General features: G+C 36.2%; 1 protein-coding gene across 1 annotated transcript in view; it reads left to right on the plus strand.

Annotated features, from left to right (window-relative positions):
- Vps35 (Vacuolar protein sorting 35) overlaps positions 1-25865 on the plus strand; it is a gene marked incomplete at its 5' end in the record, with an annotated part of 69754 nt that overhangs the window by 40081 nt on the left and 3808 nt on the right. The window contains 6 exon segments of the mRNA XM_081744264.1: positions 5546-5753; positions 9016-9125; positions 11065-11233; positions 12559-12738; positions 17273-17512; positions 24058-24201. Of these exon segments, the coding sequence (XP_081600390.1) occupies positions 5546-5753; positions 9016-9125; positions 11065-11233; positions 12559-12738; positions 17273-17512; positions 24058-24201 (1051 nt within the window).

Genomic DNA, 25865 nt, shown 5'->3' on the forward strand with positions numbered 1-25865 from the left:
TCAGGAGGGAACAGAAAGTTACCAAATCTTTGGATAGCCCCCTCCCCCCTTTCCGGTTGCCAGATATCATCCATGCGACTTTTTTATTGTAGGGTTACGTTCTGCAACCAAGTGTATGAGCCAGCCTTACGTAATAATTTACTGAACTTCGAGTACACATTCAAGAATCAGTTGCATCTATTGACTCTAGGATTTGGAAGAAGTGTGGCTAGAATTAGACTATCGGATTCGTGTGTTCCAAATTACAAAAGACATATATTGAGCATCTTTCACGTGGGACATAACACGTATGTTTTAAGTTTTTCCTAAACATAAGTTGCTTGTCATTGTGAATAAATAAACTTGAATTATTAAACTTTGAAAGCGGGAAGATTATTTACGTATAAATTGTATAAGTTGTTAGATGGATGTTGAAGAAATATCAGAAGAACTTCTCAAGTATACATTAATATTCTCAAATATATATATTCAAAATAAGTTGTTTCGCATATAAATTGGATAATTTTCACTGATGTTGGAGCTAAATGCATATGAAGGTCTTGCTGCACAATATAATTGAAGTTTCTGTGGTCCTAGAAAATTGCTATTCGCTGTAACGTAAAATTATTATTAACTCTCATATTTTAATGTCTTAATATTTTAATTGTTCAAGCTTAAGACATATCAGTTGATAGATCGCATCGAACTTAACAAAACGACATGCATAAAGGTAAATTCTGATGTGTTGTTTCCGAGAAAATCGATGTACTTTGTACTGAAAAGTACGTCGTTCGATGCTAATAATTGATAGTTCTGGAAGAACGGATTGCTTATAGCTGTATAGAGACAGTGTATATATTAGGTCCTCTAAAAAGTATTGAACCTTACGGGAAATTGTGTTTGTGTCCCAAATCTCAGGTATACGAATCACAGCAAGTCAGGCCTAACATAATTTGACAGCTGAAGCTAGATAATGTGCAAAAATGATGAAATTGTTATAATTAGACGTAAGGTATTGCGCCGTGAAGATAAATGAACTTCCCGCAAAGCTGCACTATGTCTTACACTTGTACTTTGATAAAGGTGCAAATGTTGCGCAGGCCCGTGAAGAAATTTGTACTGTTTTATGGGCAGGATACATTTTAAAGGCAATAACCAAAAGATGATTAAGTCGCTTTCGTTCTGAAAATTTTGGTGCCCAAAATGCTACTTGCAGTGGGTGACCAATCACAGGAGAAGTGGATGATATTCTGGCAAAAATGTAATTAGTCATGTTATGTCCAATTATGTAAACATCCATTACGAAACAGTGTTAAGCCATTTGGAGAAAGCTGGCGACATGAAGCTCGACATTTGGGTTACACATAATCTAACTCAGAAAGATTTATTTGACCGAATTTCCATCTACCGGAACATAATAAACTCGAACCATTTCTGAAGTGTATCGATAAAATTAAGTTCCTATTTTGTGAACCTAAAATGTGTGCTGTACAATAATCATGCTACCTATTAAGAAAATACCGATGTTAATTAAGCATTTCATCATGACATTAGCAGGACGACAGTACACTGTATGATTAATGAGATACGCCCCAGATTATAATCAACTCTTAAACTTTAGTTTGTGTTTAATGGTGATAGAGATCACATCGAGATAAACAAAATGACGTGCTGGAAATTGAATTCTCATGCTTAGTTTTCGAGAGAAACGAATCTTTACGGCGTTAGAAAGTATATCACTTGTTACGAATTTGATACAGTTGGTAGTTTTTATCCTGCTGGAATAGTTTTTATTACTATTAATTCTACATTGTACTAGCAGAATATTCTTCGCACGGGAAGAATACATTTCATTTTGGACATAAAGGGTGAATTTGGATTTAAACGGCATCGGAAGTATCACTGTCTCAGTGACCCCGAAAACTATGAATTCGATACTAATATCGGTCATTTTTATATACCTTCCTGTCCCCTCCCCTTCCTCTAAGTTCTACCATCAAAGTGAAATGATAAACCACAGCCATTCCAAGCCAAAACTTCATCATGGTTGAAAATTTTATTGAGATCGGTCGGGTGGTTCAAGAGGTATGAAGTCTCAAACATAAACACTTTCATTTTTATATATATAGATAAGAAAAATATGAACCATTTAGAAGATGATTGTATCTGTTTCGTTGTTTGGTTTCTCTTAACAGTGACGGACATACTACTTGTAAATTTCTAACTTCATCTTCTATTGTAAACCCTATAACCCTATGGCTAGAGCACAGCTTTTTATATAAGAAGTATATGGGAATGGAGAATGGCGGAAACTTCATAACGAGGAACTACATAATTTATACGGTTTACCCAACATTGTTAGGGTCGCCAAGTCTAGGAGGCTTAGGTGGGCGGGTCATGTAGCTAGAATGGAAGAAAATAGAAACGCTTTCAAAGTCTTGACTGGAAGACCAATCGGAAAACGACCATTAGGAAGACCTAGGCGCAGATGGGAAGACAATATTAAGATGGATCTCGCAGAGATTGGAATACAAAGTAGAAACTGGATGCAGTTAGCTAAGGATAGAAGTCAGTGGAGAGCTTTTGTGAACGCGGCATTGAACTTCCGGGTTCCATAGGCCATAGAGTTAGTTAGTTAGTTAGTTAGTATATGGCTTCCGATCATATCTGATTAGCTCCCTGTAATACTTTGATCTCACTTTAATAGACAGATTTACAATTTACTTTTATGACTTGTTACTACATGAAGTCGAAAAATATAATCAACGTACCTAGTATACGAGTGACTTTCGTTTCACATTGTGAAACTGCGGAATACTTCCAAAATATGCAAATTCAACCCTGAAACAGCAAATAGAAGATCTATAACTTTCGGTTGCAGTAGAGGGAATCCGAGACGGAACCTGTTTCGTACGCTGAAATTATATCAAAACAGTTTCCAGCTCTTTGTCAAATACTATTACATAGGAATCAAATGTTGAAACCGGAAGTTGTGCTAGTTTTTACTACCTCTGGTTTCAGTTCAAGAAACATTTTTGAAATGAAATATATTCTTTCGATCCTGAATCATTATCAAAAATTCGTTTTTCGCCACCTCATTTTCGCTCTTCGGAAATAAATATTAGAGCCGCAAGTGGTAGATTTCTATCACTTCCGGTTTCAACGGTAGATTTCTATCACTTCCGGTGGTTGAAGTAGAAGAATAAAGTCAGAAATTAAACTTATTTTTGTGGTACTGGATTCATATCAAGAAAGTGCTTCTCGCTGTGTATTGCCGTTTGTCTCTATAGCGATCACTGTTAAAACCGGAAATTTTAGATTTCTACAACTTTTGGTTTGAATAAGTTGAGTAAAACATATGCAACATTTTCGGTTTAAATATAAGGATAGAGATAGAGAGAAAACATGTTCTTTAAACGTTAAATCCATATAGAAAACATTTCTTGCTATCTATTTAAGTTTTTGTTATATGAAGGTCATATTGAAACCTGAAGTAATAGTAAAATTTTACCACTTCTAGTCTTAGTAGAGAGAGAAAAATGGAGATAAAATAGTGCTATCTATACCGCTATTGTTGTATTGAGATCAATGTTGAAACCAAAAGTAGTTTATTTTCACTTTCGATTTGAATAGGGAGCTAATGGAGGAGATGAATCCTGTCCTTGAGACGCTGAACTAACTCACTCTATGGTCTCCAGAACCCGTTCACAAAAGCTCTCACTGATCTTATCCTTAGCAGACTGAATCCAGTTTCTACTTTGTATTCCCTATTTCTGCGAAATCTGTTTTAACGGTGTCCTCCCATCTGCGCCTTAGGTCTTCCTAATGGTCGTTTTCCGATTGGTCTTCCAGTTAAGACTTTGAAAGCGTTCCTACTTTCTTCCGTCCTGGCTACATGACCTGTCCACCTGAACCTCCAACATTTGATGACCCTAACAATGTTTGGTAAATCGTATAAATTATGTAGTTCTTCGTGATGAAGTTTCCGCCATTTCCAGTTCCCGTTCCTCTTGGGTCTGAATATTCGTCTCAGGATTTTATTCTCAAATACTTTCAGTCTATGTTCTTCCTTCAGAGTAAGCGACCATGTTTCGCAACCATATAGAACAGTAGGCATGAGTATCATTTCATATATTTTAAGCTTCAAATTCCTCGACAGAATTCGCGACAACAAGAGATTTTGAATCGAATAATAACACGAATTCCTTGCTGTTAGTCGACATGTAATTTCTTCGTGAATATGGTTTTCGTCTGTTAATATTAATTCTAGGTATTTGAAAGTATCCACTCTATCAAAAGTATTATTTGATATTTTAACTCATCCATAATTTGCTGTATTACGATTCCGAGAACTTCCATGTATTTAGTTTTCTCTACATTTACTTCTAAAACCATGTCTCTGCAAGCGCTTAGTAAGACCTCTGCATTTCTGTCTGTTGTTCTTCTATAATCCCCTATGAAATTTACATCATCAGCATACGCCATAACCTGGTGAATGCCATTCAACTCTAGGCCCTGGTTGCTAGCTTTTGATTTTCCTTATAGCGTATTCCAGGACAAAGTTGAATAATAATGGCGACAAGCTTCTCCTTGTTTCAGACCATTCTCGACGTGAAAGCTCTTGGACAAAATCTTCCTACCCGGACTTTACTTTGGGATTCATTTAAACATATCTTAATTAATCTAATTAGCTTTTTCGATATTCCAAATTCTGTAAAAATGTTGTACAATGAGACACTGAATCGATTGCAAAATACCATTTCTTGCTTTCTTTTACTGTTTTTGTTCTGATACCTGTAGACAGGAGTTCATAGCCGTTACGTAAGACTTGCAATACTTATGCGTGGCATAGTTTGGAAGTTTAAATGGGGAAGACGGAGTAGTGGCTCAGTAGCAGAGCTTTTATCACTGGTGTGAAAAGTCTTCTGTTCGATCCTAGGTCATAATGATAAACATCATTATGTCTGTAGATTTCTCATGTTTCCTTCCACTTTATCATTACATTACAGTTCATCTTCCTCGGCCAGCGGACCTAAAATAATAGATTTCCTTTCACTTCATTTTGAGAGCTCTCTCATGGTATGTGCTTAACGTACGTCTTTGGCGCGAGAGACCGGATTCGATTCTTGGTGGGAGCTCGAGGGTTTGGATTCCACGTTAATCTGTAGATCCACAAGGGACATTAAACTAAAAAATCAACCAACAGTTCATTTCAGTTTGAACTAGCGAAATGGACGTTCATAAATCGATTTGTCACGAGAAATGCGAAGAAATGATCCTTATCAGTCATCAAAAATGTAGGATTGCATATTCTTGTGGTCCACAATGACTTAGTATTAAAATAAACTGATGCTTTCGCCAGAAGTTCAGGATTTGAGAGAGTGATGACAGAATTGTATGAACACCGAGAAAGATTATTGTGACTTTGTAGAAATGATGTTTCCATTAGGTAATAATAAGTATCTGTTGGAATTTTCTGTCGCTTTAACTCTTAGTAAAGCAGAAAAATATTAAAGATAGTCGTAAGCATTGGTACTCAAATGCATTTGTTTGCTTTCTGTTTTAGAATTGAATACAATAGTCCAGTTTCTCGTGAACTGACTAAGTTGATGAAGATTCCTGTTGACAACTACAATAATTTGCTCACAGTTTTACAACTGCAGCATTATGGTCCAGTTCTAGAATACTTTGATTATCATGGGAGAAAGAGCCTCGGAGCCTTCTTAATTACAAATGCTTTAGAAAATGAAACATTAATTCCAACACAAGAACAGGTGAGTGTTTTATTTCTAAGATATATATGTACCAAATGTGCAGACAGTAGTAATAGGCCTAAACTTCTGCTTTAACGTTTCTTTGGATGGCATAAGAGCATTGTTGGTTTACTTTATATATAATGTACTTCTTAATTCATACGTAAGTTGGCAACAAAAAACATAAAGATCCAGCTTTTATTCGGTATGCGTATTAATGCTGAATTTATATTAATTACTAATGCGTGAGAATTCATGGTTCTCCTGCTTCTGAAAAATCCTGGAGTGCTTTACTTAATTTTCCAATTTAAGGCTCTTGAAAGACTTTCAGTTGATAAATTATCCTTGTAAATGCTTTAATTCTGCTGAACAGAGTATGTTGAAATACTCTGTGACGTCGAAGTCGTACTAGTGATTCTTATACATATTTCCCGAAGTTTGCTTAATTTTATAATAGAAGAACTGACATGGTTCTGATTGTAAGTTGTTTGGAGACGTGTATAACAAAATGAAAATTATAATATAATCGATTTTTAAATTCGTGGGAGAGTGTATTTAATATTGTAGTTATGTCTATTATATAAAAATGAAAAGGATCTTGTATCTAATCTCATCACGAGAAAACAGCTGAACCGTTTGAGATGAATTTTTAAATGATTCTCAGTTATCTCACACTGGGTTTATATCATGTTAAATTTGATTCAAATGCGTGTTTTAAGTGGGAGCGGGAGTCAAAATTTATTATTTGAATGTACTACATTTGCAGAAACTTTCATGTATCAAGACACCAGATAGATATCGGTAGCAGTTTGAAAGAAAGTGGAATTAAATCTGGGGTACGTGGTAACTGCTTAGGAGTATGTAAGGTTCAAAATAACATATTTCTGCTAAATTTGTAGCATGATTATCCTGTTTACAGTAAAACTCCGTTATTTAATTAATAATTAATTCTATAATTTATTTTTGGCATAAATATCTAGAAAAATGGAAACACCTGAACGAAATTGCAACTTACCAGATTAATATGGTGTCGGGCCACCTTTCGCCTTCAGAACAGCCTTGATGCTACGTGAGATGGAGGCATAGAGGTCGTGAATGGTAGCAAGTAGAATTTTACACCATTCCTCGTGCAGGGCATCGGCCAGTTCTGTGAGAGAGGATGGAAGTGGAAATCGTCGCCGGAGTCGTGTTTCCAAGACGGACCACAGATGTTCAATTATGTTGAGATCTGGGTAGGTGTTGAACTTCATCCCGATGTTCCTCAAACCACGCTGCAACAACGCCAGCTGTGTGAATGGGTGCATTATCATCCTGGAAGATGGCGTCATTGTCCGGGAACAACATCCGGACGATAGGATGCAAGTGGTCTCCTAAAATTGCGACATAATCGTTGGCAGTGATTCGTCCGCTAAGTGTGACCACAGGACCCAATGAAAACCATGATATGGCGGCCCACAGCATCACCGAGCCGCCGCCATGTTTCACAGTTGGGCGGAGACACTGCAGATCATAAGCTTCTTTGGGCGTTCTCCACACATAAACACGGCCCGTGGTTTGGAATAGAGTGAAGGATGACTCATCTGACCATCTCACACGTTTCCAGTCCTCAACGGTCCAAGTTGCATGATCGCGGCACCATTTGCGGCGTGCGAAAGCGTTATGGTCCCTGATGAGCGGTTTGGCCCGTGCAACACGACCCCGTAAGTTCATGTCATGTAATTCGCTGCGGACTGTGTTTGTCGAAACAGGGTGGGGGAGGTGCTGATTGAGTTCCTCCGTCACTTGCTCCGCAGTGGTACGATGGTTCTGCGTGACAATGCGCTTTAATACCCGGCGTGACCTGTCACTCATGATTTTCTTCCGCCCACTGTTCCGCTTCCCCGATGTGGTTTTCCCGTGTGTTGTGTAGGCCGTCATCACCTTCGACACTGTCCCACGCGACACACCTAACACAGTAGCCACTGCCGTCACACTCACTCCACATAACCGCGCACCAACAATTTGCCCTCTTTGAAACTCTGAGAGGTCTCCCATTTTACACTACCTCCGTCTGCTGCAGCCACTGAACACTGCTGTTCCACTGCGCCTGACGTAGTATGGAGACCAACCTAACACACCACCACCAGCGGTCCGGCGCTGCAGGCGCCACGACACCACTGCCAACCCATACATCTGACGTGTTGCCAACTACAGGTGTTTCCATTTTTCTGATCACCATCTGTATAATCCGAATTAAAAATAGCTTAAATCTGGAGATATACACTTGAATGGGGATGTATCGCTAGGTACGCGGGAAGGAAATTTGAAATTCACTGATTTAGGACAATAGACTTTCCACTCACATGATATGTCCTCGATAACGATGTGTGTTGTACCATAGAGGGCATGATGAGTGTTCTTAAGTTACGTTGCTCACTGGTGAATTAAGAAAGATTCAGGAAGGAAAAGGTACTAATAAGCGCAGAAAATGGATACATAGAAATATAATGACAACACTTAAAAAAGTATAATATTAGACCTTTCGCTAAACAGATAGGAAGCGGAAGAAGTAAGGAGAAAGGAAAGAAGAGGAAAAGTTCAGAAGCGTCCATGTGAGTGCCGGTAGGGTTATAAAGTCACGTGATGGGTAAATAGACATGTTTATTGGAAGAAGATACAACTAATGGGATGGTAAATCGACATAAGTTAATAAAGTCATGATGTATGTTTATGATGATGATAAAAATGTTTTATTAAACAAAGTCTCAACTTACATTGTTTTCAGAAAGCTAAGTGTATGCAAACTTGACATCTTCCTGAGTATGCTACATACTTGTAATTTAATAGAGAACTACTCCACTAAAAACATAACCTATCTGGTCACGAAATGACTGGTTATTAAAAAAAAAGTAGCTGGTTTGTTTCCAAATTTGTACAACTAGTGACATACGAAAGCATAAGTTGACAGTATAATTACATACCTGTTCTCATATAGTGTGACTGTTGTCAACATCAAGACTAGAAACTTTTGTTATGGCAATATGTGAGCACCAAATTTGATCTTCGTAGAGTGATAGTTGAGCTTGATTTGTTTTCCTCCTATCAAGAATCGTTGGATTATTAGGAATCACCAATAAGATACAATGTTTCAAGTGTTAGCAGTCAGTGTCATAGATCGACAGTTGCACTTTTAAGGGAGGTTTCTCTCATAGATCTAATTATTTATGTAAGTCTATAGTATATATGTTTAAATATTCAGAAATAAATGTATTCTAATGATGTTTTGTTTCTCTTTACCTTGTAGGTGGATACAATATTGGGAATGGTGTCGCCTCTAATACAGGATCAACCAGATCAGCCTCCAGGGGAGGAAGACCCAGAAGACTTTGCAGAAGAACAGAGTTTACTAGGAAGGTAAATAGTTTTAAGTTGGAATGGTTGCTCAGGAAATGAATGTTGTTTTGTCGCAAACCTCAGTTTCATATGTAAATGGTAAACTTTGAATATTCTTGGATTAATGTCCTACTTCCTCAGGATGACGAAGTTAAAGTTGAAAGGAAATTTAATGATATTTTCATTTTTGCTGTAAGAAAGCAGAAAGATTTGTGTATTGCTTATTTGTAGTGATTACTGTCTCCACTTGAATATTCGCATTTTAATTTTTATTCTAATCTTTAGTCCAGAGTTTAATTGTCACAGCTGAGACGTGGATCACTAATCACGTGATCCATTTGTGTGTTTTGTACAGAGAAGAATTATAAAGCTGTTTATAAGAAATAATGTATTACTTATTGAAATGAATTATCACATAGTTGATCATTAATATTGAACATAACCGTAAACAGCGTCATAATTTTAAATTACCGTACAGTTTCGATAGGTTTTCGTCTCTTTTTCAGCGGTTAAATCGAAACTTTAGCGGTATCGTTCAGACGTGTAATCTACTTACTACCTTGTCAGAACGAAGATAAATAACAATATTTCTATAGTAGAATCTCTTACTAAGAATCCACTTTTTGAAATGCACCCAATTCCTGAGTGTGTGATATACCTGTAATTTCATAGAGGACTACTTCCCTGAAGCTGTTTCGGGTTCAATTCCTGGTGGAGACTCAGTCGGAAAGGTGTAAAAGCGTTTTCAAGCGAGCCACCCTGAATGAGGTTTTTCTGAGTTTTCCTCATTCACGTCAGGCAAATCCCGGCATGGTCCCTGGCCGCATCATTCCTTTCCCAATCCTTTCATCTTTCCGTTTCCTCAGATAATGTGACCGCTGATGGACGTCATCCCTCATATGTGACAGGCTAAAATGGCAATAGATGCCGAAAGACAGAAATATAATTCCTAATCCTAATCCTTGATTTATTCCCACTTGCCGCAATGTATAAAAATACATACAAACTAACATACTTATTGTATAAATAGAGAGTAATTCAGTGCTATACATCATTTCAGTAAGATAATGTTGCAATATTTCTCGGAGACCTTTACACTACATTTGATTACCATAGAAACAAGATAAAACAGGCAAAAACAAGGTAGTAGGTTAGAGGCACTAGGTTCGTATCGAATTCTGCGACCTACACTTACTTTTACTAAAACTTCTGGAGTCGTCAGGAGTACTGATCGTTCTAATTTCGAAAAGGGATTTCAAATACTTGTGGAAGTAAATATCGGTATATCAGTATCGTTTGCAAATAAAAACCATATAAATGGAAGTTCAAATTTTTTATTCTCACCCTACGTTCCACGTTTGTAAAAGTTATATACATATATAAATATCAAGTTATTACTGTAAAGAATGGTGCTTAATTAGACGCAATAATTCCCTTTCTGTATGCATCTATCATGTGTCAACCAAAGATAGTACTTCATGTATGCGAATATGCGAATTGAGTACGTCATTACACAATACAGAAGAAAATACAATATGACCATTTTTGATAAACACTTCGTCAGATGGCAAAAAGCAGCAGTAGGAAGAAAAGTGTCGTAGGAAAAAATGCAGCAAAAGTTACCAGAGGACTGGCGGAAATTCGAACGTTGGTACCCTTTCTTTAATTCCAAGCAGTTGCAGAAACATTGTTTTTGGTTTGTGTCATTTTCACTGACAGTATGTGAAAACAAAACAAATTGTAACTTGGTATGTTTGTGAGATTGGTAATAAATTAAAAGTGTTGAAGAGTTTCTGCGAATCTGGATGTTTAGCTGCGTAAATCCTGTTATCGTCAACATTACAGCATCAAGTATACACTCGAATTGATATCCATTGGCTGGCATAGAGTAGGTTCATATAATGGGTACTTTTAGTTTGTTCATGGATTCTCTGTAATTTTTGTTTTCTTAACTTTGTAGGTTTATACATCACTTACAATCGGAAGATCCAGATCAACAGTACAGAATTTTGAATACTGCTAGAAAACATTTTGGTGCTGGTGGCAACAATCGTATAAAATACACGTTACCTCCCATCGTTTTTCAAGCATATCAGCTCGCATTCAAGTACAAATCACTCAAAGATGAGGTAAGTCTTTCAGAATGGGTTTAGAATTCTAGAAAATTTATATATAAAGAAAAAAAAAATAACAAAATAATGGTGAAGGCTATATTATGCGGTATGTAATATCGCTTCAGAAAATTAACATTGTGGAACTTCATGCTGTTGCTTATCTTCCAAACATCTAGCTCTTTACTTTCCAGTAATCTTTTATAAAATTTATTTTGTATAACCGGTAATTTGCGTAACTTTCAATATTATAAACGAACTTTGCTTTGAAGTCTCATTTGTTTCACATGCGTTTCATTTTACTCTGAACTGGGAACCGCATCATGTGCATCAAATTAAATCTCTAAAAGGTATTTAAGTATTGGAGACATTACCTAAGTAACACTCATTGTTGGAAGAGAAAGACCAACTGCAGAAGCTTCTATGAGCGCTGACTTATCCGATGACAAGTGGATGGTCGTCGCCATAATGAATAAAAGTCATAGACTTCTCCCGACCAAAAATTCCATCCAAAATTAATCTATCATTGCAACACATCTTTCTCGAAAGGGTTATGGTCCTCTCGAAATATTCGCTAATGAAAAATTCACTATTTGCCAGGTGCCTAAAAACAGTAAAATAACTCTTATGCAAGCAGGAACACACGTACTGACATGGACATCTTTTTATACAGAGACTTGCCTCGTTAGTATGGAAATACCATAAATCAAGTCCGTTTGGATCAAAATAAGGTCTCGTCACATACATATTCTATGCACAGATTTCTATAAGAAATAAAAGCAACCACCGGCATCAGGATCATTTGAGGACATACCGATCAAGTCATCAGGTATCATCCCTATGGATTCGAATGTGTTTGACCTCCTGAAGAGACGTTTTACTCGCGTCGCGTTACTGAAGTCTATGAAAACCCAGTAAAGAAAAATGGCATAAAATCCCCTTCGTAAAAGCCTTCCATAATGCTCTTAACTGGGAATACCCGAATTCGATTCTCAGCGAGACCTCATGTGGTTCGGAGCCCACGTTAAGCTGTAGCTTCACGTTTCATGTAGTTTTGCTGTTGAAAGGGACGCTAAACTCAAATTCGAACCCAAGCCTTCTGCAATTGAAGTAGCAGTGCAGGGCTATTCCCAAGTAACGGGTGTCAATTGAAGTCAACATACTGTGGCACTGTGGTTTTCCTTAAGGTAATTGCGAGTTCAGATATGGACACATATACGCGAGTCAACCTTTTGTATTCACCGATGTAGTATATGTATTATTTTGTTATTAATAGTTAGCATATTATATTATATTGTACAACGATTGTAGTTTTCATTGATTTTTTAAAAAATCATTTTCAGGATGAAATGTGGGAAAAGAAGTGCCAAAAGATATTCCAGTTTTGTCATCAAACAATAACAGCGTTAATAAAAGCAGAATTAGCAGAGTTACCTCTGAGGTTATTCTTACAAGGTGCTTTGGCAGCTGGAAGAATAGAATTCGAGAATCATGAAACTGTCGCTTATGAGTTCATGTCTCAGGTTAGTCTCTTATGCATTAAAAAAATGATAATGATTTTACTTTAAAGTAATAGATTTTTGTTGGTAGATGCTATAATATATATAACTCACAAGAACATTCTAACCTTATATTTTGATTTTTTTATTTACTCACAAAATGGGAGGGAACTGATGCACTGAGTGAGTTGCTAGGTATTTTGTAACGAATGTAAAAGGTCGTATATTTCATTATGTGTAAATGTAACCTTTTACTTTCGAATTCACACTAACTACATTAGTATTGAGTCTAATATTTTAGGTTTACAGTTTAGTTAAATGTCCAAGCTCTGTTATTATTACAAATATATCAGTTTACTATATGAATTGTATATACAGTTGAGTAACATCTGATCTGTAAATAGGAATAATAATTGGCACGAGTAAAGAATATTAGGACTTTAAAGAAATGTCTTGAGTGTTCCCTTTTAGATAACGTAACATTTATATAATTATTTATTTATTATTTTCAATTGAAATACATTGGACACAAAGTTCCTCTGTTCGTTGAAAAGACCCAGAAATCCATTTTGAAAAACAAAGTGTACAATTTAGGGAAGGTGGTTTTATGGTCAGTATCCCGTAAATTGTGCGCCAGAACATAATGTAAACAACGATGTAAAACTGATGAAATTCCGAAATTAAGCTTAAACAATTCCTGATTCTGCGTCTTGATGCGTGTGGGTGATACGAGATCTCTCCAGTTTCTTTCACTCTACCATTCTTAATCCTGGACTGCATTCTTATTGTATATTATAGATCATTTTGCACTTTACACTGCCGTTTGTATTGTTTTCTGGTCGTTTTCATGTGAAGAAGCTTCTTAGGTAAGCGTTCTTCCATTCTTTTTGTATGCATACGAAGATAGCATAGGACATACCTTTTCTCAGACACTCCTCCTCCTCCTCCTTCTTCTTCTTCTTCTTCTTCTTATTATTATTATTATTATTTGATTTCTTGTTCGATTTTTCTAGTTTTTCCGAGAATACTTCTTAGGAATCTTGATTTTGTTGTTTGGATTCTGCACCGCACTATTTTCGTTATTATGGAGTTTCCGTAGCGCGTACACAAAATAAGGATGTTTTTCAAGTTATACCAGGTTGATATCGTCATTGATTGCAAACAAGAAATCCGAGCAACATTGAATGCTTTGTAAAGCTTTTCTTAAACTTAAGATATTGACCATGATTGAACAACTGTTCAATACATCTCGAGGACCATTGACGTTCAACTACTCTTTTAAAGTTACGAGTGTTTCCCGAATCCCAGAATTGCTTCGTGATGACGTTATTTGTTCCAAAACTCTGTTCTGAGTTACCACACGAATTTTATCATTTAAGTCATGCCTATTTAGAATTTTTTCTTTCTTTCTGCTGTACTCTTGTTTGAACATTCTCTCTGCAACCAGAAGTCACATGATGCCAAATCTGTTGACCAGTTAAACCAAGAAATTAATCCCCATTATCCCTTGCAATAAATTCACTTCTAAGGAGTGTATCGACTAGTAATTATCAACATTGATGACGCTGTAGTGCACGCGCCAGGCAACTCAAGGGAAAGCCACACGCTTCGGGTCAGTTGTTGAGTTCTACGTAGCGGATGTGCTGTGTTAAAATTCGAATAGAAAATGGGACGAATTCAACAGAAGGTGAAGTGCGATAATTATGCACCTGTGGTGTTCCAAGAAAGGAATGACCTGCAACTAGATAGCATAACAGGTAGGAGTTCATCATGCAAGTGTGAAATCTATTTTGAAAAATTTTTTGAACATTATACTTTTGCAGATTTGTCGAGATCAGGGCGAAAGAAAAGTGCACGTAACCCAGAACTGGATCAAAAAGTGGTGAGGTTAATCAAATAAAATCGAACATTATCTAGAAAGGTAGGTGCTACAATCGCAGTGATTCAATGAATCAAAGCTAGACACAATTTGAAAAAAAAAAAAAAAAAAGTCTGTTCAGAAAGTGAGAGCGCAATCAAGAGCTCGCGAATTGTGAGAGTTGAATTGATTTTGAGTTTAACGTCTCTTTCTGCAGCGAGGTATGAGAAGAACCTACTGATTAACGTGGAATCCGAACCACATGAGCTCCCGCCGGGAATCGAACCCGGGTCTCCCACGTCGAAGGCACGTACGCTAAACTCTTAGCCAAGAAGGAGCTCAACGAACTGTGAGAAAGAGAGGGCAATGTGTTTTCATGGATGATGAAACGTATGTAAAAGAGGACTTTAAAACACTTCCTGGCCTGCACTATTATACAAGAGTCAAAGATGGAGATGTAGGTGAGTCAAACCAATATGTGTCAGTTGAAAATTTTGGACAAAACTGCTCATGTGGCAAGCAGTTTGTTCGTGTGGTCTACGACCGGGTATTTTCTATACAAAGCGAATTATTAATGCAGAAATTTATGAAAATGAATGTTTTCAGAAAAGATTGTTCCCCTTGTGAAAAAAACATAATATCTCCCCTCCCCCCTCTCATTGTTTGGCCAGGTTTGGCAAGTGTCTACTACGCTAAATCTTCGGGAAACTGTACATTAAACACAAGATTGATGGTTTTGTTGAAAAACATGTGAACCCACCCAACTGCTCACAGCTCCGACCAATTGAACGATATTGGGCAATTGTGAAGAATACTGTCCAACAGGGTAGTAAAGCTGCCCGAAACATGACTGAATCCAAAAAGTACGGATCTACCTCATCTCGAAAATGCATTGCAGATACTGTGCAGAACCTTATGGTGGTGTCAGACGAAAGCTTCATTTATTCGTCACACATGAACTGTAACTAAATTTTTCTTGTCCTTGTATAGGTGTTGTAGAGTAATAAAGAGTAACTTCTTCCTGTACATGTTCCATTTTTATTTATGTTCATCCTAAGTTTGATAGTTACTTTTCGATACACGTCTTAACCGTCAAGATAAAATCAAATCTGAAAAGCAGAAAGGAGGGGGAGATAATCTTGAAGGTAAACAGCATTATGTATGTCTCGCTTCTTTACTTGTAAAATTAGAAGTGCTTACAAGTGCGCATTACCAATGGCATATTTACCCTAAGCTGTTCAACCACTTCTATTCTGGCTGCAGATTTACTTCTACATTTGATTAATTGATTTATATTTCCTCTTTTACCAGCAGCGAGGTTATATAAAGTTCAAAGTTCTGAACCACTGTAATTCGTTCGGTGCTCCCCCCCCACCCCCACCCCAGAACCAACAGCGGGACATCGTGCACCAAACGAATGCACTCTATGCATCAAGCTAGGGAGGAGGATTTTACCGTTGCGTGGCAAATCAGATTCACAAATAGTTCGAGTTCTTAAGCCACCTTTTAATGCTGCCATCATATGATATTTCCTTTGTATTAACTTTTTTGAACTGTCTGTATGCATTGCAACATATGATTTAAATTTAACAAACTATAAAACCCACTGCTCCTTCTCCTGAACCGTCACCATCTTGTAATCAACTGACTATTTATTCGTGAAATGTTCATGTCACGGTGCTGTTAATTTTAAAATTTTAAATTATCACTTCCACTTCGTAAGTTACTTCCGTGCTAATTGTACTCTTCCTTTAGAATTTATGATGCTTTCATAATCGGGCAAAACTTCAATAACACCATATATTACTCCGTTAGCTTGTAAAATTCCAGTACGAGGAGAGATGTAATAGCTAGGGAAAAAATCACTGTATGTGGCGTTTTCGCTTAGAAAATTTTGTGCTTTCCTAAAAGACATTTTAAATCTTAGTGAACTACTCATTCAGCGTTCTGAGTTAAGTAAGAAAATCGTAAAATGAAATAAGTTATTTTCCCAAAAGAGTCGGCTTTTTATGAGTAAAAAAACTTCATTTCAAAGAAGTTTTTTTGCATCTCTAAGTACAAGTGACTATCTTAGGAAGTAATCTCATGCAGCTGATCCATGCTAGGATTCATGGCAGAGATACTGTACTTAACTCGGTTAAAATACCTGAGTAATGGTTCGGATGTTATTTTAAGCAGTACATTCTACAGGGTGGCCCAAAAGTAGGTATAAACCCCTGCATTGATCAAGTATAACATTCTGGTTTATGGATTTATTTATTTCGGCTGTACCGAGATTAAGGTGTAAGTAAAAACGCATAAAGAACAAATAATAAAGAAGCTAACTCTGCCTAATGGAAAACAATAAGAAATTATATAAAATACAATAAGCTGATCGGTACGGTACTGTATACCTACTTTTCGGTCGCCCTATATATCATATAATCTCATTACTGAAAAAGGATGGTAAACTGTCGATAATCAGTCAGGCAATTATGGATAATAGCACGTGTCTATATAATTCCACAGATAGGTCCAAATTAAGCAGATCTTTAAGTTAAAGATATATAGTTAATTCCAACAAGTTTTACTGTGTAATAGAGCGATCCTCATTTATTTTTCGTTGTTGTTGTTAAGATAAAAATTTTAAAGATGTTTCATTGAAGTATTGTCTGTGAAGTGTTAATTATTAATATTTCTAGTATTTCTGTTTCTTTGAAGGCATTTTCATTGTACGAAGATGAAATTTCTGACAGTAAAGCTCAATTAGCAGCTATAACCCTCATCATCGCTACATTTGAACAGATGTCATGCTTTAACGAAGAAAATCATGAACCATTAAGGACTCAGTGTGCTCTGGCAGCATCAAAATTATTAAAGAAGCCAGATCAATGTAGAGGAGTAGGCACGTGTTCTCATCTCTTCTGGTCTGGAAAGAATCTTGCTACGGGTGGAGAAGAGGTAATTTATTTCTTTAAAGAGCAAGTATTATAAGAAGGAAACCTTTCTCACCAATGAGAAATGGGAATAATAAACCAACAAATAAAATTATGCTTATCATTAAATACCACTTCTCATTGAGGAGACCTGTTTATGATAAAAGTCAATGAAATTATAGCTACAGAATGAGGAATTAGGCCATTTATTTATTATGTATGTGTTGTGACAGTAAGTGTCGCTAATATTCTTAGATAGAATGGAAAATATCGCACTAGATTTTCAGTTCGAATTTCTGCCGACACTAGATTCAACACACCTCTCCAGAGCCCCGAAAGGAAGGATGACGTAATTTTGAAGATTAGAAATACAGGGTGTCCAATATGCAATGCAACCCGGAATTTGAGATGGTAGAACTTTTGAACCTGAAGAGATACACAGATAATGATTATATCAAAATGAAGCTTTGTTCATGCATATATTTTTAAACTAGAAAGCAACGATTGAAGTACACTAGGAACCACGCAGTGTTGCCAGATGTAACCGAAGGTGTGAATATTTTTTTTTGCGAAACATGTAAATTGAGTCATAACTCATACGTATGGATGTTCTGTCGTTAATTTTCAGTTTGTTTAGTTGGAGTAGCTTTGAAACTATGGAGCAGAAAAAGAATTTTTCACTTACACCTATAACTAATCGCATGAGACCTCTATAAAGGGGAACTAAGGAAATCGTAGTTTTCATAAATTAACGCTCTGAATTGGCAACATTGCTGATGTCTCAGTACATCAAAAGGTGTGTTAAAAACCTGTCTACATTATGCAATTCCTAAAAACAGCGAAAAAAAAACCTGAAATTATCACGATAAAACTTGTACTTACATGTACCCGGCAACTATCATGAAACGAATTTTCGGCTTAATAGCGATGGTGAGAGTGCCCCCTGTTTTGATTCGAACACTGCTTCACAGGTTTCATCGTGTTTGCAGCAACTTTACGAAGAGTAGAAGTGTTAATGTTCTCAATGGCACTGCGAATGTTCGTTTCCAGATCTTGTATAATTCGAGAATTGTTCTTGTATACCCCTTGCTTTAAGCAGCCCCATAGAAATTATTAGCAGTGTTGCCGGGAGTGATGAAAATTTTCCGATTCATAAAAACATACTCCACTTATTCCTACATCGTTGTTTAGCCATGATGTGAGGTGGAAAATTTTCTTCTATGTTTTTCTGGAAAATCTTCCGTTCTTAAGAAATATCAATGATCAAGTAACGATTCCTCAGTATTCATAAAATTGATTGAATTCATGTATAGAAATGTTAAAAAGGGAAAGATCGTTTAAAGAATCTGAAAATTTTCATGGCTCAGACAATTTTCAGTGTTATGTAAGAACAAGTGAAACAATTTTTCATGAATCGAAATATTTTCTGTCTTCTATGGAAAAATTGAAGAACTCTTTATGAGTCGGAAAATTTTCATCATTTTGAAGCAAAAAGTAAAACAACTTTTTGTGAATCGGAAAGTTTTATTTCTCTGTAGAAACAAGTGAAAGGAATTTTCATGAATCGGGAAATTTTCATCACGATGTAGAAACAAGTGAAAAAACTTTTCATAATCAGGAGAAATTTGGATATTATGTATAGTGATATTTGGTGGAAAATTTTCCACTATATTTAACTGCACATTCAGCTACAAAATTCAACTCCTGTAGAGGAAAGTTAGGCAGCAACAAATTATCATTTTCCAATTAGCTTTCGGAAACCAGAAAATTTTCTATTTCAAGTTGGAAAGTAAAAATATACAGTGTTTCTCTCTCTCTCTCTCTCTGTGTGTGTGTGTGTGTGTGTGTGTGTGTGTGTGTGTGAGAGAGAGAGAGAGAGAGAGAGAGAGAGAGAGAGAAAGAGAGAGAAGTTGAATTGAGTTGATTTTGAGTTTAACGTCCCTCTCAACAGCGAGACTATATAAGACTGGACCAGCTAATCAACGTGGGAACTACATGAGCTCCCATTGGGAATCGAAGCCAGGTCTTACATGCGAAAGGCGCGTATGCTAACCGCTTAATAACGAAGGATCTCGCAGAGGAAGAGAGAGAGAGAGAAACACTGTGTAAACTTTTACTTCTCAACTTGAAATATTAGAAAATGTTCCAGTTCCCGAAAGCTAATTGGAAAATTATAATTTGTTGCTGACTAACTTTTCTCTACAGAAATTCAATTTTGTAGCTCTATGTGCAGTTAAATATAGTGGAAAATTTTCTACCTAACAACACTATACACAATATCCAAAATTCTCCGGCTTATGAAAAGTTTTTTCCACTTGTTTCTACATCGTGATGAAAATTTTCCGATCTATGAAAATTCCTTTCACTTGTTTCTACAGAGAAATAAAACTTTCCGATTCACAAAAAGTTGTTTTACTTTTTGTTTCAAAATGATGAAAATTTTCCGACTTATAAAAAGTTATTAAATTTTTTCATATAAGAGAAAATATTTCGATTCATGAAAAACTGTTTCATTTGTTCTTACATAGTACTGAAAATTGTCTGAGTCGTTAAAATTTTCAGATTCTTTAAACGATCTTTCACTTTTTAACACTTCTATACATGAATTCAGCCAATTTTATGATTGCTTAGGAATTGTTACTTGATTACTGATATTTTATTAGAATGGAAAATTTTCCGGAAAAATATAGCGGAAAATTTTCCACCTCACATCACTAGTTGCCGGGTGCATGTAAGTACAAGTTTTATCCTGATAATTTGAAAGTTTCTTTTTCGTTGTTTTCAGGAATTGCATAATGTAGACAGGTCCTTAACACACCTTTTGATGCACTGAAACATCAGCAATGTTGCCAATTCAGAGTGTTAATTTATGAAAACTACGATTTCCTTAGTTTCTTCTTGCAGAGGCCTCATCCGATTAGTTATCGGTGTAAATGAAAAATTCTTTTTTCTGCTCCATAGTTTCCAAGCTACTCCAACTAAACAAACTAAAATTAACGACATAACATCCATACGTATGAGTTATGAGTCAATTTATATGTTTTAAAAAAAAAAAAACTTCGGTTGCATCTGGCAACACTGCGTGGCTCCTAGTGTACTTCAATCGTTGCTTCCTAGTTTAAAAATATATGCATGAACAAAGCTTCATTTTGATATAACCATTATTTGTGTATCTCTTCAGGTTCAAAAGTTCTACTACCCCAAAGTCCGGGTTGCATTGTATATTGGACACCCTGTACAAGCCTCGCTGCTGAAAAGGGCGCTAAACTAAAATAAACTCAACTCAACTCAAGACGAAAAAAAAAACTATTTTACTCGAAATCTTGAAAAGAATATTGTGACTGTTAATGAAATTTATTTAGTTCTTTTCCATAGTATATATGATTTGATTAGTAATATACCTAGGTACATCCAATTTAGTATGATCTTCAAAAGAAAACTTAGGAACCTGATCCTTTATCTTTATTCACTTACGTCGGGTAAAGAATATAGTAAACTACAGGGTGTCCGAGAAGTCCTTCCCTGATTACAGAAATTGATAACTCAGGCTAGAAATAAGATAGAAATATGAAACTGGTGTTGAATTGTTTACAAACTATAAAAGTTTTGGTCACATCAGTACACTTCCACATGAGCACCCTTGGTAGCACGTAGCACATCTAGGCGATATTCAATTTCCATCCTCCACCGTGTCTGCTGAGGTTCTTGGTCGACTAGACCTCGGAAGGTCAGCAACCGACCCTGTGTTCTTGAACTTCTCATACCAGGCTTTAATGCTCTTGACATCAGGTGGAGTCCTCCCAAATGTTGTCTGGAACTGTCTCTGCACCGTGGTTGGTGATCGTGTCTCATGGTACCACAGGACACACTGTGCCTTCTCCTGGTTGGTTGGCATGGCTTCTTGGGCTTCTTACTTACGTACTACAAACCTAAAACAAAAAAAAATTGAGACTTGGTAAAACAGAACAAACCTAACACAGACAAAAACTTTTATAGTTTGTAAACAATTCAACACCAGTTTCATATTTCTATCTTATTTCTAGCCTGAGTTATCAATTTCTGTAATCAGGGAAGGACTTCTCGGACACTGTTTCGTTGTTAGAGTATACAGACATGAAGGTTAACATTTTAACATAGTGGCTGATACTGATCTCATAAGTCTCGTTGTGTATCTATATCTATCTATCTATCTATGTGTTCAATCTAAAGTGAAGGAATTTTTTAAATCAGACGAGCCGTTTGGGTTGTACACTCTTTATGCGCCCAATGTCAAATGAAAATGCAACATTGCCATTTACCTGAACCTACAACATAAGTGAATGAAGTTACTGACTTTTACGCTAACGCGTCAATGGCCAACTCCCATTTCAAACAGTATCTTCATTCACCTATGTTGTGGGTCCAGGTAAATGGCAACGTTTATTTTTCACTTAACATTGGGCGCATAAAGAGTGTACAGCTCAAACGGCTCGTCTGGGACTTTTGAGACACTATATATATATATATATATATATATATATATATATATATATATATATATTAGGGTGTCCCTTATTTTGGGTAATTTCGTGTTGCGATACGCACCTTCCCCCCCCCCCCCCAATGTATTCTATGTGACCATAAACACGCATTAGTGAAATAGCAGCTCTCTACGAGAACGTTAACCCATGCCGACTTGACGACAAAATCATGAAATTTCGTTTCCACATTATAATATAATTTAGAAATTTCAACCGTGATAACGGACAAGCTAAAAGAGATAGAGAAATGAAACTTCGCACGAAGCAACTAGAGAAAGGGCGACATCTGTTGGTGTATTGACAAACAGCACCGGATGAACAGTGTTGCCAACCCAAGACAAAGTTGTGTTTTTGTAAACCAAATGACCTAAATTGAATATCATCATTGGAAACAGCAGTGAAAATAAAGACAAAAGAAATTGTAAAGGCAGATCAGTGTTGCAATCTTTTCGAGAAATAACGTGTAATATGTGTTGGCGCACACAGGGAGCGAGGTACTAACGTTTTGTACACCTTAAATCAGATATTGACAAGAATTGTTTGCGTTGATTGTAAGTCTAGAACCATCCACTGAACAGTGTTGCCATCAACAGAAGAAAAAAATTGAGTTTGGAAGAGACACAATAACTCGGAAAAGGTCACTAGTGCTGTATGCTTTAAAACCTATAATGCAAGGCGGTAGAGCATGAAGAGCAGAACCGTGGTTATGTGAGATCGATAACTGACCGAGATATACGATATCTTGTAAAAGCTGACAAGTAAGGTTTGTAAAAGGTGGCAACGCTGCACAGCTGGTTGGAATCCCAACTACCTGGTTGAAATATGAAAACAGCGTTCAATTTGCATGGGCTTATGTACTAGTAAGCTTTCGAGGACGTTGATAACCATGATGAAATCAAAAGCAAAAAAACCCGTTGCTGTGCAGCGTTGTCATCTTTTACAAACCTTAGTTCTCTGCTTTAACAAGATACCGAATATATCTGTCAGTACGTGAGTTATCAATCTCACATAACCACGGCTACTCCTCATGCTCTTCTGCCTTGCATTATAGATTTTAAAGCATACAACACTAGTGACCTTTTCCGAGTTATTGTATCTCTTCCAAACTCAATTTCTGCCTTCTGTTGATGGCAACGCTGTTCAACGGATGGTTCTAGACTTAGAGTCAACGCAAACAATTCTTGTCAGTATCTGATTTAAGGTGTACAAAACGTTAGTACCTCGCTTCCTGTGTGCGCCATCACATATTATACGTTATTTCTCGAAAAGTTTGCAACATTGATCTACCTTTACAATATCTTATTTTCATTGCTGCTTTCAATGATGATATTCAATTTAGGTCATTTGATTTACAAAAACTCAACTTTGTCTTGAGTTGGCAACACTGTTCATCCGGTGCTGTTTGTCAATACACCAACAGATGTCGCCCTTTCTCTAGTTGCTTCGGGCAAAGTTTCGTTTCTCTGTCTCTTTTAGTTTCTCCGTTATCACGGTTGGAAATTCTAAATTATATTATAATGTGGAAACGCCGTTTCATGACTTTGTCGTCAAGTCGGCATGGGTTAACGTTCTCGTAGAGAGCTGCTATTTCACTAATTCGTGTTTATGGTCACATAGAATACATTTGGGAGGGGGGGGGGTGCGTATCGCAACACGAAATTACCCAACATAAGGGACACCCTAATATATATCTTTGTTATTTGTTGGTAGGACATATCAAACAAAGGTGTCGTCTGCTTCAGTCTGTCTATCAAATCATTGTATAAATGTGTGTATAGATGATTTTCATAAGATGATCAGAAAGTAGTTTTATTTGAAACAAGACAATAAATACTCGGGAAAGTATACACTATATTCGAAAGAGTATATCGTTTACTAAATTTTGTATTATATCACTTCCTGAGTATTTTCTTCTGTTGAATATTAAGTAACTAGGTTAGGATGAGTAAAGAAGCTTAACATTAAAACTGAACTGTGATTGTTACTTTATTATAAAAGCCTGTGCTTACCTCATATTTGTTTATTTGTTTATTTGTTTTGTGTAAACCAGATGCACGATGGTAAAAGAGTCCTGGAGTGTCTGAAGAAGGGCGTGAGAATTGCAAATCAGTGCATGGACCCGTCAGTGCAAGTGCAATTGTTTGTGGAGCTCCTTAATCATTGTATATACTTCTATGAAAAAGGAAATGACCAGGTAAGATTTTTATTTTATTTTATATATACAAAAGAATCCCTCTCATCCGCCCTCGGCTGGTCCGCCACTCCGGTTGATCCGACCGTGCTCGAGCCGAACTTGTCGGAAACTCACGAGGTCCATTGTTGAGGAACATTGAGCTGTCTAGAATTTAATCTGCTAAACAAAAATCTGAAACTGACTTTTTTCTAAGGTTTTTTTTTTTTTTACTATAGACTTACCTAGTAATACTGTACATACAGTATGTATTCCTCTTAACAATAATAATAACAGCTTTTGTGCGGTTTTTTGCAATGTTTTTTCTGTAGAGAACAATACAGTCAATTTTTACGTTCAGAGATTGTTTATTTTACTGTAAATCCGTATTTTTCTGTATTTTATGATAATCCAACTTTTTCGCATTCCGACCATAGCCCCAGTTCCATAAGTGACGGATTAGAGGGGTTCTACTGTAAATGTAATGTATTATCAAACAGAGTAGAATGCTACAAAGAAATGAAGAATGGTCAAGGCTAAGGTAGAAGAATGGTCTATGTAAAGGTATTATTATTTTTTTTTTTTTTTTTTTTTAAATTTTAGCATAAAATATTAGTGTGAAAGTAATTAGAACCCAGTGAGAATTGATGCTACCAGATAATAAATATATCCTGGTAGTCGTTTATTTTTAACTACCTGATTCATGTTAGCTTTGCTTTACTTTAGTAATTTCACTAAAAAAAATAAAAATAAACTCTGAACAAAGCAAGTTTTAATTAATATTTTTAATTAAAAATTGCTTTGATCCGAGATTTTTATTTCTTTTGTGAAGTTTATTTTTAATTTTCACGATGAATATTCACTGAAATTAAACCTAATTTTAGGTTTACATTGTGTATGTATTAAGAAAAACTACGTACATGACGATCCTTTTGCTAATAACTTCATAGGAGGTATTCAATACCACTTTCATTTTTGTTTAATTATTATATAATATGAGTTCGTTGAAAATTTTCAACATTAATGCGTTGTTAAATAGCAGTTCGTAATTCCATCATTGGAAATGGAGGTATCTTACGTTGTTTTCACTATTGCACTTTTTTTTTTTTTTTTTTTTTTCAATTCTAGGTACAGAGGTGATATATACACTGTATACCCGAACAAAGTTTAAACATAGCGTACGCGTCTTTGACACGAGAGACGATGATTCGATTCCCGGTGGGAGCTCATGTGTTTCTGATCTCACGTAGGTACACGTCTCACATAACCTCGCTGCTGAAAGGAACACTAAACTCTCATCAATCAGCTAAGGAAAGTTTAAATGAATCATTAAAAAAAAAAAAAAGAAAAAATAGATAAATGCTCATATTAAAACACACAATGCACTATGGAAAAATAAACCATTAACGAGCGACTAGTGATCACAGGACACAGGGTCTTCGAGAGCTCTGCAAGACGAAGGGTCTTCGTACATAGAATATAGTTTTAAGGAAAAATTTTAACGAAGTGATTGATATAAAATAAAATATTTTAAAAAAGCTTCAATAGGGATGTACCGATACCACTTTTTCACCGAAACCGATAGTCCCGATACCTTTGAACACATTTCTTATAAATTATATTACCAGGAATTTTCAGAATAATGAAATGATCAACATTGTAATAGAGTATATAAGATATAAGGCCAA

The sequence above is a fragment of the Thermobia domestica genome, chromosome 2 (genome assembly GCF_964235325.1).
Source record: "Thermobia domestica chromosome 2, izTheDome1.hap1.1, whole genome shotgun sequence".
NCBI classification, from domain to species: Eukaryota; Metazoa; Arthropoda; class Insecta; order Zygentoma; family Lepismatidae; genus Thermobia; species Thermobia domestica.